Source organism: Schistocerca gregaria, chromosome X, assembly GCF_023897955.1.
Source record: "Schistocerca gregaria isolate iqSchGreg1 chromosome X, iqSchGreg1.2, whole genome shotgun sequence".
NCBI classification, from domain to species: Eukaryota; Metazoa; Arthropoda; class Insecta; order Orthoptera; family Acrididae; genus Schistocerca; species Schistocerca gregaria.
In genome coordinates, this window is record NC_064931.1 from 665,902,634 (window position 1) to 665,914,956 (window position 12,323).

The 12,323-nt window shown below is 43.5% G+C and overlaps 1 protein-coding gene across 1 annotated transcript in view; it reads left to right on the plus strand.

Annotated features, from left to right (window-relative positions):
- LOC126298944 (alkaline phosphatase-like) overlaps positions 1-12,003 on the plus strand; it is a 1,012,316-nt gene extending 1,000,313 nt beyond the window's left edge. Inside the window, exon 8 of the mRNA XM_049990545.1 lies at positions 5,781-12,003. Coding sequence (XP_049846502.1) covers positions 5,781-6,322 — 542 coding nt within the window. The 3' untranslated portion in view covers positions 6,323-12,003. The remainder of the gene's footprint in view (positions 1-5,780) is intronic.
- The last annotated feature ends 320 nt before the right edge of the window (positions 12,004-12,323 follow it).

Consider the following 12,323-nt stretch of genomic DNA (forward strand, 5'->3'; position numbering starts at 1 on the left):
ATCACGGAGCCCTGCTGACCGATCTTTTCTGCTTTACTGGTTCTCTACTGACAACACAATATTCCCCGCCTCCTTTTATAATGACGGGCTCGCCTCTCGCTACATCTAGTAGCCAGTTCCGAATTACATAGGAGTGTCCGGATACTTTTGATCAGATAGTGTATGTTACATCTGTCAGTGTAGATCTGTGTAATATGCGTCAACCGTGCAGTGCATGCTGGATGCCGGCGGTACTATGGTGAAAATCAGTATTTATAATTGTAGTTAAAACCGATTTTCTGTTCCGAATATGTGATTAAAGCAGAAGGTGCCGGATGGAAACTAACTTCAATGCCACCCATACTGGCGCTCTAAGTAAAACATTTTTTCGACACAACTCCCCCTACAACTATCAGTCATGGCAATACATTACAGTATTTTTATATACACGAGACTTGAGCTTCTTCCGCCGTATACAATATCCTAACAATTTACGGGAATGCAGGTTGATAACGTTTTAGACAAGACCCCATATTTCCACAGATAATAACCCGTCATTTTCAAGCACCAGTACACTGAGAGAGCGCTGTGCAAGGAGATTTAAACCCTCGGTATGTGGGGCAATGCTGAACAAGAACCGTAATACTGCATATGCATAAATACAAAACACACACACACCCACACACACACACACACACATACACACGTGCGCGGTCTCGCACCACGCAACCAAAGATGACCAACATCAGTAGTTAATGACAGTGATTATAAATTACAAACTCGTGAGCAGGTAGCAATGTACCACTTAACGTCAGTCACGTTTTTTAAATACCTGGGTAACGTTGCAAAGCGATATGAACTGGGACGAGCACTTCTGGATGGTAGTAGGGAAGGCGAATGGTCGACTTCGATTCATTGGGAGAATTTAAGGAAAGTGTTGTTCATCTGTAAAGGAGACCGAAAATGGGATGCTAGTGCGACCTGTTTTTAGTACTACTAGAGTCTTTGGAATCCGCAACAGGTCGCGCTATAGGAAGACATCGAAGCAGTTCAGAGGCGGAATGCTCGATTTGTTACAGGTAGGTTCGACAACACGCAAGTATTACGGAGATGCACCGGGAACTAAAATGAGAATCCCTGGAGGGGACATGATGTTCTTTTCGAAGAACACTACTGAGAAAATGTAAATAATCGGCATTTGAAGCTGACTGCAGAACGATTCTACTGCCGTCAACATACAGTTCATGTAAGCACCTAATAGGTAATACACGAGAAATTAGGGCTCGTACGGAGGCATACAGATAGTCATTTTTTCCCTCGCTCTGTTAGCGAGTGGAACAGGGAAGGGAATGACTAGTAGCGGTACAAGGTATCCTCCGCAATGCACAGTAGGGTCGCTTGCGGAGTATGTATGTGGTTCAAAAAGTGGTTCAAATGGCTCTGAGCACTATGGGACTTTACTTCTGAGGTCATCAGTCCCCTAGAACTTAGAACTACTTAAACTTAACTAACCTAAGGACATCACACACATCCATGCCCGAGGCAGGATTCGAACCTGCGACCGTAGCGGTCGCGCGCTTCCAGACTCTAGCGCCTAGAACCGATCGGCCATCCCAGTATATGTGTGGATGTAGAAACAACAAAGAGACACAAAGAGACTTGATAAGACGTTGTTAATTTAAATTTCCATCGACTGCGCTCTCTCATTGTATTCCTGCCTTGAAAATAAGGGGCTGTTCGTCTGTTAAAATATCGGCTTTGTTGAAGATTCCCGTAAATTGTTCCAAAATTTTTATCTACCTTCATTTCATATAGTCAGTACTCAGCATCACGCTACGTAAATAAATATGGCATTTCCATGAGCCCCATCTGCCAATCAGCCTAAAAAAGCTCAACAATCAATTTATGGGAATAAACAAATATTTAGATAAGTGAATAGTTGCAGTTTGCTGTATATAAATTCAGTATACAGTCACGGGTTCTAGAACACCCATAGCACATAAGCTTAATTAGTGAAATGCTTGAGCGGAGCGAAAACAAGATACAATATGAATTAAAAAATAGATACAATTTGTCTTTTTTGTATTTAGGCCTCCTTTTTCCGTAGTCCCGATAATTTAATATACGTTATATTGCGTCATTTGTGTCTGTGATAAAAGTCTTATTTAGACTTCCATTACAGTCGCAAAAGACAGAATACAAAATGGACTTTTGTCCGAATTTTCATAGAAGGAAATGCAAAAATGGGACATAAAAAAGTGCAATTGTTTGACAGTAACCAGAATAATACAAGAAAAATTTAATTGCTGATTCAATGGAAAAATGAAAGGCACCCTAAGACAACAAAAAAGATGCACCACGAAGGAATTATCCGAATGGGACACAAATCGGTACATTTGACGTACATGCACAGAGAAACAAACGATTAAAATTTCTGAAAAGCTGGATGATTTATTCAAGGAAAAGAGCTTCAGAAATCGAGTAAGGCAATCAAGCCAGTAACGCGTTTGTCTACCTCCAGCCCTTATGCAAGCAGTTACTAGGCTTGGCATCGTTTGACGGGGTTGTTGGATGTTCACTTGGGCGATATCGTGCAAGATTACGTATAACTAACGTGTTACATCGTCAAGACCCCGAGCTGGTTGGAGGTGTCTGCCCATAACGCTCTAAAAAGTTTCACTTGGAGAGAGATCCAGCGACCTTTCTGGACGAGGCAGAGTTTGACGAGCGTGCACAAAGGCAGTAGAAACTCTCACCTCGTGCTGGCGAACATTATCTTGCTGAAACGTAAGCCCAGCATGGCTTGGCATGAAGGGCAACAAAACAGGGCGTAGAATATCGTCGACGAACCGCTGTGGTGTAAGGGTGCCGCGGATGACAACTACAGGGATCCTGCTATGAAATAAAGTGGCATCCCAGACCATCAGTACTGGTTGTCGAGCCGTATGGCAGTTGACAGTCAGGCTGTCTGGGGCGTCTGCAGACAGGTTTTCGCTGGTCATCGGGGCTCAGCTCGAAGCGGGACTCGTCACTGAAGACAATTCTACTCCAGTCAATGAAATTCCATGACCCCGTGACCATCGGAAATGTGTCTACAGACGACCCGGAAAGTTGCGCGATACCATCCTGACTTTCGCCAGCCGTACGTCCCGACAACCAGGAGTTAAAACATTTCATTTCATAGCAGGACACCTTCCGTTGTTATCCGTGAGAGACTTATTGCACAGCGGTGAGTAGACGATACTCTATGTCCCGTTTCTTCCCCTTCATGGCAAGCCATCCTGGACTTAGATTTCAGCAAGATGCGGCCCGCCTGCACACGGCGAGAGCTTCTGCTGCTTTTCTTCGTGCTTGCCAAATCCTATCCCCAGAGCTCTCTCCAAATGAGAATTTTTGGAGCATTATGGACAGAGCCCTCCAACCAGTTCGGGATCTTGACAATGTGACACGTCAGTTATACAGAGGTTTGCTCGATATCCCTCAGGAGAACATCTAACAGCTCTGTCAATCGATGCCAAGCCTAGTAATCGTTTGCATAAGGGCCAGAGGTGGATCAAAGTGATATTGACTTGCACAACTAGTGACGCTCTTCCCCTTGGCTCGAATGGCTCTGAGCACTTTGGGACTGAACATCTGAGGTCATCAGTCCCCTAGAACTTAGAACTACTTAAACCTAACTAACCTAAGGACATCACACACATCCATGCCCAAGGCAGGATTCGAACCTGCGACCGTAGCGGTGGTGCGGTCCCAGACTGATGCGCCTAGACCGCTCGTCCACAGCGGCCGGCTCTTCCCCTTAAATAAACCATCCAATTTTCTGAAATTTTAATCATTTGTTTGTCTGCACTTATACGTCAAATCTAGCGATTTGCGTCCTGTTCGGGTAATTCCTTCGAGGTGCGTCGTTTTTGTTGCCTTACAGTGTCTTTCATTTTTCCATCAAATCAGTAACTACTTTTCCTTGTATTATTCTGTTTACTTTCAAGCAATTTTTTTATGTCCCATTTCTGCATTTCCCACTCTTCGTTTGACTACAAAAATTCGGACAATGGTTAATTTTGTACCATTTATATCATGTTAAGCAAATGTGTTGAACCGTGTATTTGTCATCCTGCACAGCACACAGCAAAATAAGTTAATGGTCTGAAGTCATTGTACTCGATAATGGCGTGAAAGCCGAAATTCAGATGTTACGCATGACGTTTACAGAAATATACACACAGTTGACAGTGTACTCTTTCAAAAAATACACTACTGTCCATTAAAATTGCTACACCACGAAGATGACGTTCTACAGACGCGAACTTTAACCTACAAGAAGAAGATGCTGTGATATGCAAATGATTAGCTTTTCAGAGCAGTCACACAAGGTTGGCGCCGGTGGCGACACCTACAAGTTGCTGACATGATGAAAGTTTCCAACCGATTTCTCATACACAAACAGCTGTTGACCGGCGTTCCCTGGTGAAACGTTGTTGTGATGCCTCGTGTAAGGAGGAGAATTGCGTACCATCACGTTTCCGACTTTGATAAAGGTCGGATTGTAGCCTATCGCGATTGCGGTTTATTGTATCGCGTAATTGTTGCTCGCGTTGGTCGAGATCCAATGACTCGTAGCAGAATATGGAATCGGTGGATTCAGGAGGTTAATACGGAACGCCTTGCTGGATCCCAACGGCCTCGTATCACTACCAGTCGAGATGACAGGCATCTTATCCGCATGGCTGGAACGGATCGTGCAGCCGCGTATCGATCCCTGAGTCAACAGATGGGGACGTTTGCAAGACAACAACCATCTGCACGAACAGTTCGACGACTTTTGCCGCAGCATGGACTATCAGCTCGGAGACGATGGATGCAGTTACCCTTGACGCTGCATCGCAGACAGGAGTGCCTGCGATGGTGTACTCAACGACGAACCTGGGTGCACGAATGGCAAAACGTCGTTTTTTCGGGTGAATCCAGGTTCTCTTTACAGCATCATGATGGTCGCATTCGTGTTTGCCGACATCGAGGTGAACGCACATTGGAAGTGCGTATTCGTCATCGCCATACTGGCGTATCACCCGGCGTGATGGTATGGGGTGCCATTGATTACACGTCTCGGTCACCTCTTGATCGCATTGACGGCACTTTCAACAGTGGACGTTACATTTCAGTTGTGTTACGACCCATGGCTCGATCCCTGCAAAACCCTACATTTCAGCAGGATAATGCACAACCGCGTGTTGCAGGTCCTGTTACATTTCAGTTGTGTTACGACCCGTGGCTCGATTCCTGCAAATCCCTACATTTCAGCAGGATAATGCACGACCGCGTGTTGCAGGTCTTCTACGGGCCTTTTTGGATACAGAAAATGTTCGACTGCTGCCGCGGCCAGCACGTTCTCCAGATCTCTCACCAATTGAAAACGTCTGGTCGGTGGTGGCCGAGCAACTGGCACGTCACAATACGCCAGTCTCTACTCTTGATGAACTGTGGTATTGTGTTGAAGCTCCATGGCCAGCTGTGCCTGTACACGCCATCCAAGCTCTGTTTGACTCAATGCCCAGGAGTATCAAGGCCGTTATTATGGCCAGAGGTGGTTGTTCTGGGTACTGATTTCTCAGGATCTATGCACCCGATTTGCGTGAAAATGTAACCATATGTCAGTTGTAGTATAATATATTTGTCCAATGAATACTCGTTTATCATCTGCACTGCTTCTTGGTGTAGCAATTTTAATGGCCAGTAGTGTACATTATGACATCAGCACCATCGAAAACATTTCAGTATGCAGAGTGTTTGTGTGGGTGTAGGTGTGGACGGCAAGGTGTCCGACGTGGACTCGCTGGAGTACTCGGTGCTGCTGTACGGCAACGGGCCGGGGTACGCGTCGCCGCGCCTGGCGCCGGCCAACAGCAGCGGCGACCGCAACGCCGTGCACAGCTCGGCCGTGCCGCGCCAGTGGGCGACGCACGCGGGGGAGGACGTGCCCGTGTACGCGGCGGGCCCGCTCGCCACGCGCCTCTTCGCGGGCAGCGTCGACCAGACGTACGTGCCGCACGCCGTCGCCTGGGCCGCCTGCCTGGGCCGCTACGCGTCGCGCTGCACCAACGCCAGCGCCGGCGGCGGCGCGCACGACGCGGATGGCCCGCCCGGCGCCTGCGACCGCGAGCGGGAGCGCGATCGCGCCGGCGCCAGCGTCGTCTTCCTGGCGAGCAGCGTGCAGGCGGACGCGTCGGGGCCCGGACACGGACACGGCTCCGGCCCCGCCTCGGGCAGCGGGCCCAGCATGCACAGGGCGCTGGCCGCGCCCGCGCTGCTGTGGCTCGCCGCCGCCGCCAGGGCGCGCCTCTGAGTAGCGCCACAGCCACCGCTGCCCGGTGGCAACTGAGTCGTGCCGCCTCTTCTCCTTCCCCACCGGAAACACCGTTTCCTCGCTCAGATTCGTCGCGAATGCTCTTACTGGAATTAACGTCATAATCGAATCGTACTTCCTGTTAATTACCGCGCCCCGCTAGCGACGACGCCCGTTCCTTCGATTAATTTTACAGGGACGGCTATCTCGCGCGAGTTTAATGCTCGTAAGTGCTACCTTATTTCCGTGCAATTTGTTGGCTGCTGAATGGAATACACCGGATTATTTTGATTAGAAAACACTTTCCACCTCTAGAGTCATAGGAATTTTCCTTTCGTTCCGAGTATTTTGCGGGTTTTTACGACTGTTTCACAGACTTTCATATGTTCTGCTTGGATCACAATTTACAAACTTTCACAATGTGCGCCCTCGAGCAAAACTATCAATATTACGCTGTTGCGAAGACTGTACGTGTTACGCATGTTAAGCTCGATCTTACAAACTGTGGATCACGGGTGTGCCACTATAGTGCGCGTCACGTCGGAAGGCGCGCTATGTAGAGAGAGAGACAGCGACAGGAAGCGTGGAGGGGGTGTGACTGCTTACGCGGGGAGACAGATAGAGGTCTTACCGAGTTCTGACGAGGACAACGACGAATAAGGTTGCATTGCCACTCATGTATAGCTACGTCTCACTCTTGAGGCGAGCATTTATCTTCATGCAGTGTGACTCGCGGCATGATTGCCTGACGTAGACCGTATCGCATTGGCTGTCGGGATTAATAGAGGGGAGAGGCACGGAACTGTTCAAAAGTGGACCGCCTTGCGACGTTATGTGGACTATAAACACAAACAACATCAAACGAAACTCAAGTTTCCTTACAGCAGACAGCGCATCGAACACTACTCAGAAAAAGGAAAGAATAGAGAACTGTATACAGTGCTCTGTTGACCTGAAATATGTATATATGGGGGGGGGGGGGGGGAGAGGGGAGGAAGGAACTGATTTTATCATCTTGTACTGTGTGGTACTACGCCATAAATGCGCTCCTCAACTTATCAGATTGAAACCCAGATTTCATAACAAGAATTTGTAATAAACAGACAAATCGTATGTGTAAACGAAAAGCACAACATTGTATATGTTCTACAATTTTTGTGATGTGTCCAAGACATCTGAAATACCTCTGAAGTTTATTACGGTGGGACCCTTTCCAGAGTCTATTTTACGTTTTCTGGCACGCCTCTCTACCCTTTGCATTGTTTCCCTCTTAAAGCGCTGTTCATTAGATTGCGTACAAGTTCTCGTGCAAATTGGGAAAATATCATAAGTACTACACGTATTCCTGAGCTATTTAACAGACAAGTGTTGAGAAGAAAATCGCGGGGCATCCTGTTTCTATTTCGATCAAACGAGAAACTTCATACGGATGCAACACCGGTTGGGAGCATAATTTGTAAAACTACACTCTTACGTATATTTCAAGTATTAAAAACAACTAACTTAAAACTAAAATTCTTATCCCGAATTTAATAACGTTGTCTACTCATAACAAACTATTCTTGTGGACTGTTATCAGGAGACCAGGTCACTAGATCGTGCTGCCATGCAATACAGCCTCTAGTTTTCGCTTCTCAATGGTCGTGTTGTCACCCTTCTGTCATCAAGTCGCTGTAACAACGCAGACAATTGGAATGACTCACACAAAACTTCACTGAGACTACCCAGTTTAAAAGCGATTAGTAAAATCGGGATTACACTCATCGGGATGAAAACCCACCTTGCTCAGGCAGACGGATGAGATTACACACAATTAGAGACTGAACGTAACGGAGCTTCATAAGCAGACACGAGGCTGGAAATAAATTATATCACATACTTTGTTGTTTTCCTAGAGTCTAACTTTCTGTAAGATTGTATTGTCTCTCATTCCACATACTTGACTACTGAAGATTTTAATTCATCTTAGAAATAGCGGGAGTGATGGAAGGAAGGAGAGACCCTACAAAGCAAATCCGTTCCTTGACGCACAGAGAGATTATGAGGAAGAACTGCAAGTATTGCTTCCTTTAAATGTTGCCTTGAATTGTGGTCTTCATTCTGAAAAATAATTTGATGCAGCTCTCCACACAAGTCCATCCTGTGCAACCCTTTTCATCTCTGCCAAACTACTGCAACCAACAAGCATTTGAATCTGCGTGCTCTATTCAAGCCTCAGTCTTCCTATAAAATTTTTAACCCGTACGCTTCCTCCATTGTCGAGCTGACGATTCCATGATGCCTCAGGAGCTATCCTACCACCCGATCTCTTATTTTAGTCAAGTTCTGCCACAAATTTCTTTTCTTCCCGAGTCTGTTTAGTAACTCCTCATTAGTAATCCGATCTAGCCACCTAATCTTCAGCTTTCCCCTGCAGCATCACTTTTCAAAAGCTTCTTTTCTCTTCTTGTGTGAATTGTTTACCGTCCAAGTTTAGCTTCCATACTGGGCTACTCTCCAGACAAATACCTTCACAAAAGATTTCGTAATATTTAAATTTGTATTCCATGCTAACAAATTTATCTTTTAATAAATGCTTTTTCCTGCTATTGCCAATTTGCATTTTATATACTCTCCACATTGATCATTGTCACTTAATTTGCCGCTCTAAAAACGAAACTAATTTACTACTTTTAGTATCTCCTTTCCTAATTTAATTTCCCAAGCTTCACCTGATTCCATTCCACTACATTACGTTATGCTCATTATGCTTTTGTTATCTTTTTTTTAGTTAGATCAGAGGAAAACGTTTCTCGTCGTGATTTACGTGCTCCAGAAGAAACGCCACTTCTTACCATTTATTTATTTGTTCGTTGACATTGCCATAGTTTGAAACTCTCCTGGCTCTTCCTAGGTGTTGGCGTAAAAGTTCATCGGAGTAAGTATTAATTACATTTGTAGCCTTTCCGTAAGCCAGTGGCGGCTCACTGAGATGTGGACTGGATTAATTTATAAATCTACGAAACATCAATGTCCTACCTATCGTACTACCAATAACCCCCCTTCCCCCTTCGTTGGTCTTTTTGTGCTAATACCATCTGCGTCGTAAAGGAAAAAGGTTGAATTCAAATTCAGGAGCCTTTCTTCCTGCCTAGGTGACATTTTATGCTGAAACATTTTTATTGTTGTTAAAAGTTTCCATGTTGTGGATGCTACACACACTTTCACAGGTCACTGAAAATACATGAAAACTAAGTAAAATTTAATTTCAGACGGCCAACATAAATATGGACGTTTCCATTTTATTGTCATGCTGACGTGATAATAAGTTGTAACTATGTATATTATTGCAGGACAATTTAAAACTTCGTGCGAAATTTTCTTACAATGTTTTAGAAAGAAGTACGCAAATAAATAACTAATTTGCGAAAGCTAGTGTCAGGTCCGCAATCACGAAGAAAGTGTGAGAAATGATATTTAGCATTATTTTTACACTTTGCATCCCTGAACTGATCTATACGACTGTAGTGTGTAATTTCGTACACGAAATATTTAAGTGTATTAAAATGTTTCTACAGTATATTTATGTACCAAAGAAGAGCATGAGACAGAGTTTGAAACTGACCCAATTTGACGTCTGTGTGCAACTAAGTTACAAAGTGGAAAACGAGTAATATGTTGCTGTGTTTTTCGTCTCTTTTTGATGTGACAATTAAGGTATTTCTGACGCCCATTATCGTCTGAAATATTCATCGTATTCTCCATGATAAGCAGGTTAATTTTGTCAATCTTCTCAGTAGAATATTTCGTGAAGAAAGGTTTGCTACTAATTTAGGTTTGCTGATGCGACTTATTAATGTAACAAAATGGATTGTTTAAATTTTAACCTCTTGTCAACTGATATGTCGTTAAAACTGGATGATTCGCCCCTACCGTAAAGCAGTTATTGTCTATATAATTTTCTCAAATCCTCTATCGTCCATAGAGTCATTCCATTTAGACTTCGCATTTTACAGGCGCTCTTTCAGGACAAAGCATCAAAACTCGAGCAAATGAATGGTGCCAGCAACCCTTGTCACCGTGTCACATGACTAATTAGGGCTCTGACTCTGCCGGTTACATTCTAACTTAATGTAGGCTACGTTAAAGCTCTCAGTCCATTGATGATATCTTTACATCTCAGACAGTCGCAATTAGCCAGGTGTGCACAATCCAAAACAATTATCGAAAAAGTCAGTCCATTCGTAAATTACGCTGAAAAATACAGACAGTAAGAAGAAGAAGAAAAGGTATCCGACGAAATCTTCTGCTTGGAAAACGATGTGAAATTTCTACTTCGACAGACGAAAGAAGTTATACGTAAAATAACGGAATGCATTTCGCTGAGTTTCGACAGTTACATCAACAAGTGGAAGAATTTGTTACAGACATATGCCATTGTGCTGTAACTTGGAGTACGAATTTGAATCAAATTTTGTGTTATCACCAATAGAAGATCTGTAGCATTACAAATGCCAGACTTTTACATGTGGCTTCTTGGAATGATGTTTTCTGAGAAACATATTGAGACACCTGTAATCTTCAACGGAAGTTTTCTGCATCGATGTTAAAGACCGAAAATCTTGGTGCTCCACTCATAGTGAAACAAGTGTTTTAAATCGAAATCGATTCTGTGACTTGTTATTAATGTATAATAGCCTCTTAAATTTCTTTATGCACTTCCTGTAGTACGTCGAAGGATTATGGTTTAGGGATACGATCTGTTCCTTATTTTTATCGTGTGCAATTAACATTAAACATTAAAATCTCTACAGTACCTTGATTTCATTCATGTTTTTCGCACAATGCATATTTAGGATTTTTTAAATAACGTACGTGCTGCCCTCTAAGAATTCCCCTACTGGGACAAAAACGAAATTTACGTGGAAGCACATACTGCATTGTACTTCTATTTTAATGCAAATTAAAATGAGAATTTTTTAAATTCAGAATAAAACTGTATATTTTCTACTAAAATAGCGCTAATAAAATTTGACTTCTTCTGGTTGGGCACCAGGACCATGGTAAAATCAAAAAGATACATTTCCGTCAAGAAATGCTTTTTTGTTTTTTTATATCAATTACAGTTTTAGCATTCGAAGGTATAGTGAACGTTCTTCACTGGACTTCCCATATGTTCAAAAAATAACAAAGAAACAACGTGTCCATTCCGAAGAAAATGTCGTTGTAGTGTGATACGCAAAGTGTACAAATGTCACGATTTTTCTCTATCCGAACGATTTTAAGACTCTAAGACTGAACACATTATAATTACAGAGGATGGCTCGTTGTTTGGACCATACGTAGATTTACAGAAAAGAGAATAAACACCGTAATGAAATTATGCTATAAGAAGAGGTATCCAGAACGTTGCTAATTTTTTATGGAACTGACGACATGATAAATTTATGCCCAACTCCCAAACACTCCTGAATAAATGTGACCCCTCTGTATGTGTACAACGTGTGTATAATAAGGAACAAAGGCAACCTAAGCCAGTTCGTTGACAGTGAGCTCCAGTTGTAGTGCATAACACTTCACGACTTTTACTGGTATTCGTGTGCACTCTTCTTAATTACTGACTTTTTCCTGACTACAAGAACTGTCTTTTAAATCAGTGTAAACTTGTAATACATATTAAATGTGCAAATAAATATTTGTGTTCTGTTCAGTGTTTATCATTGCCACAAAGACGCACATCATGAACGAATATCGACAGCGTTCGAGATCAGTGGATTAGCTGCACGTGAGTATAAAGCATTCAGTCACATCTGTTTAATTTTATTTATGTAGAAACAGAAAAGATCATACTGATATCTATTACGAAAAGTTAAGCACAATGATACGATATGGCTTCGGTGTATCAAGATATCGTCTAGAAATGTAAGCATGGTGGCACAGGGGAGAAAATACATACAATAAGAGAAGCCGGGTGGTGTGTGTGTGTGTGTGTGTGTGTGTGTGTGTGTGTGTGTGTGTGTGT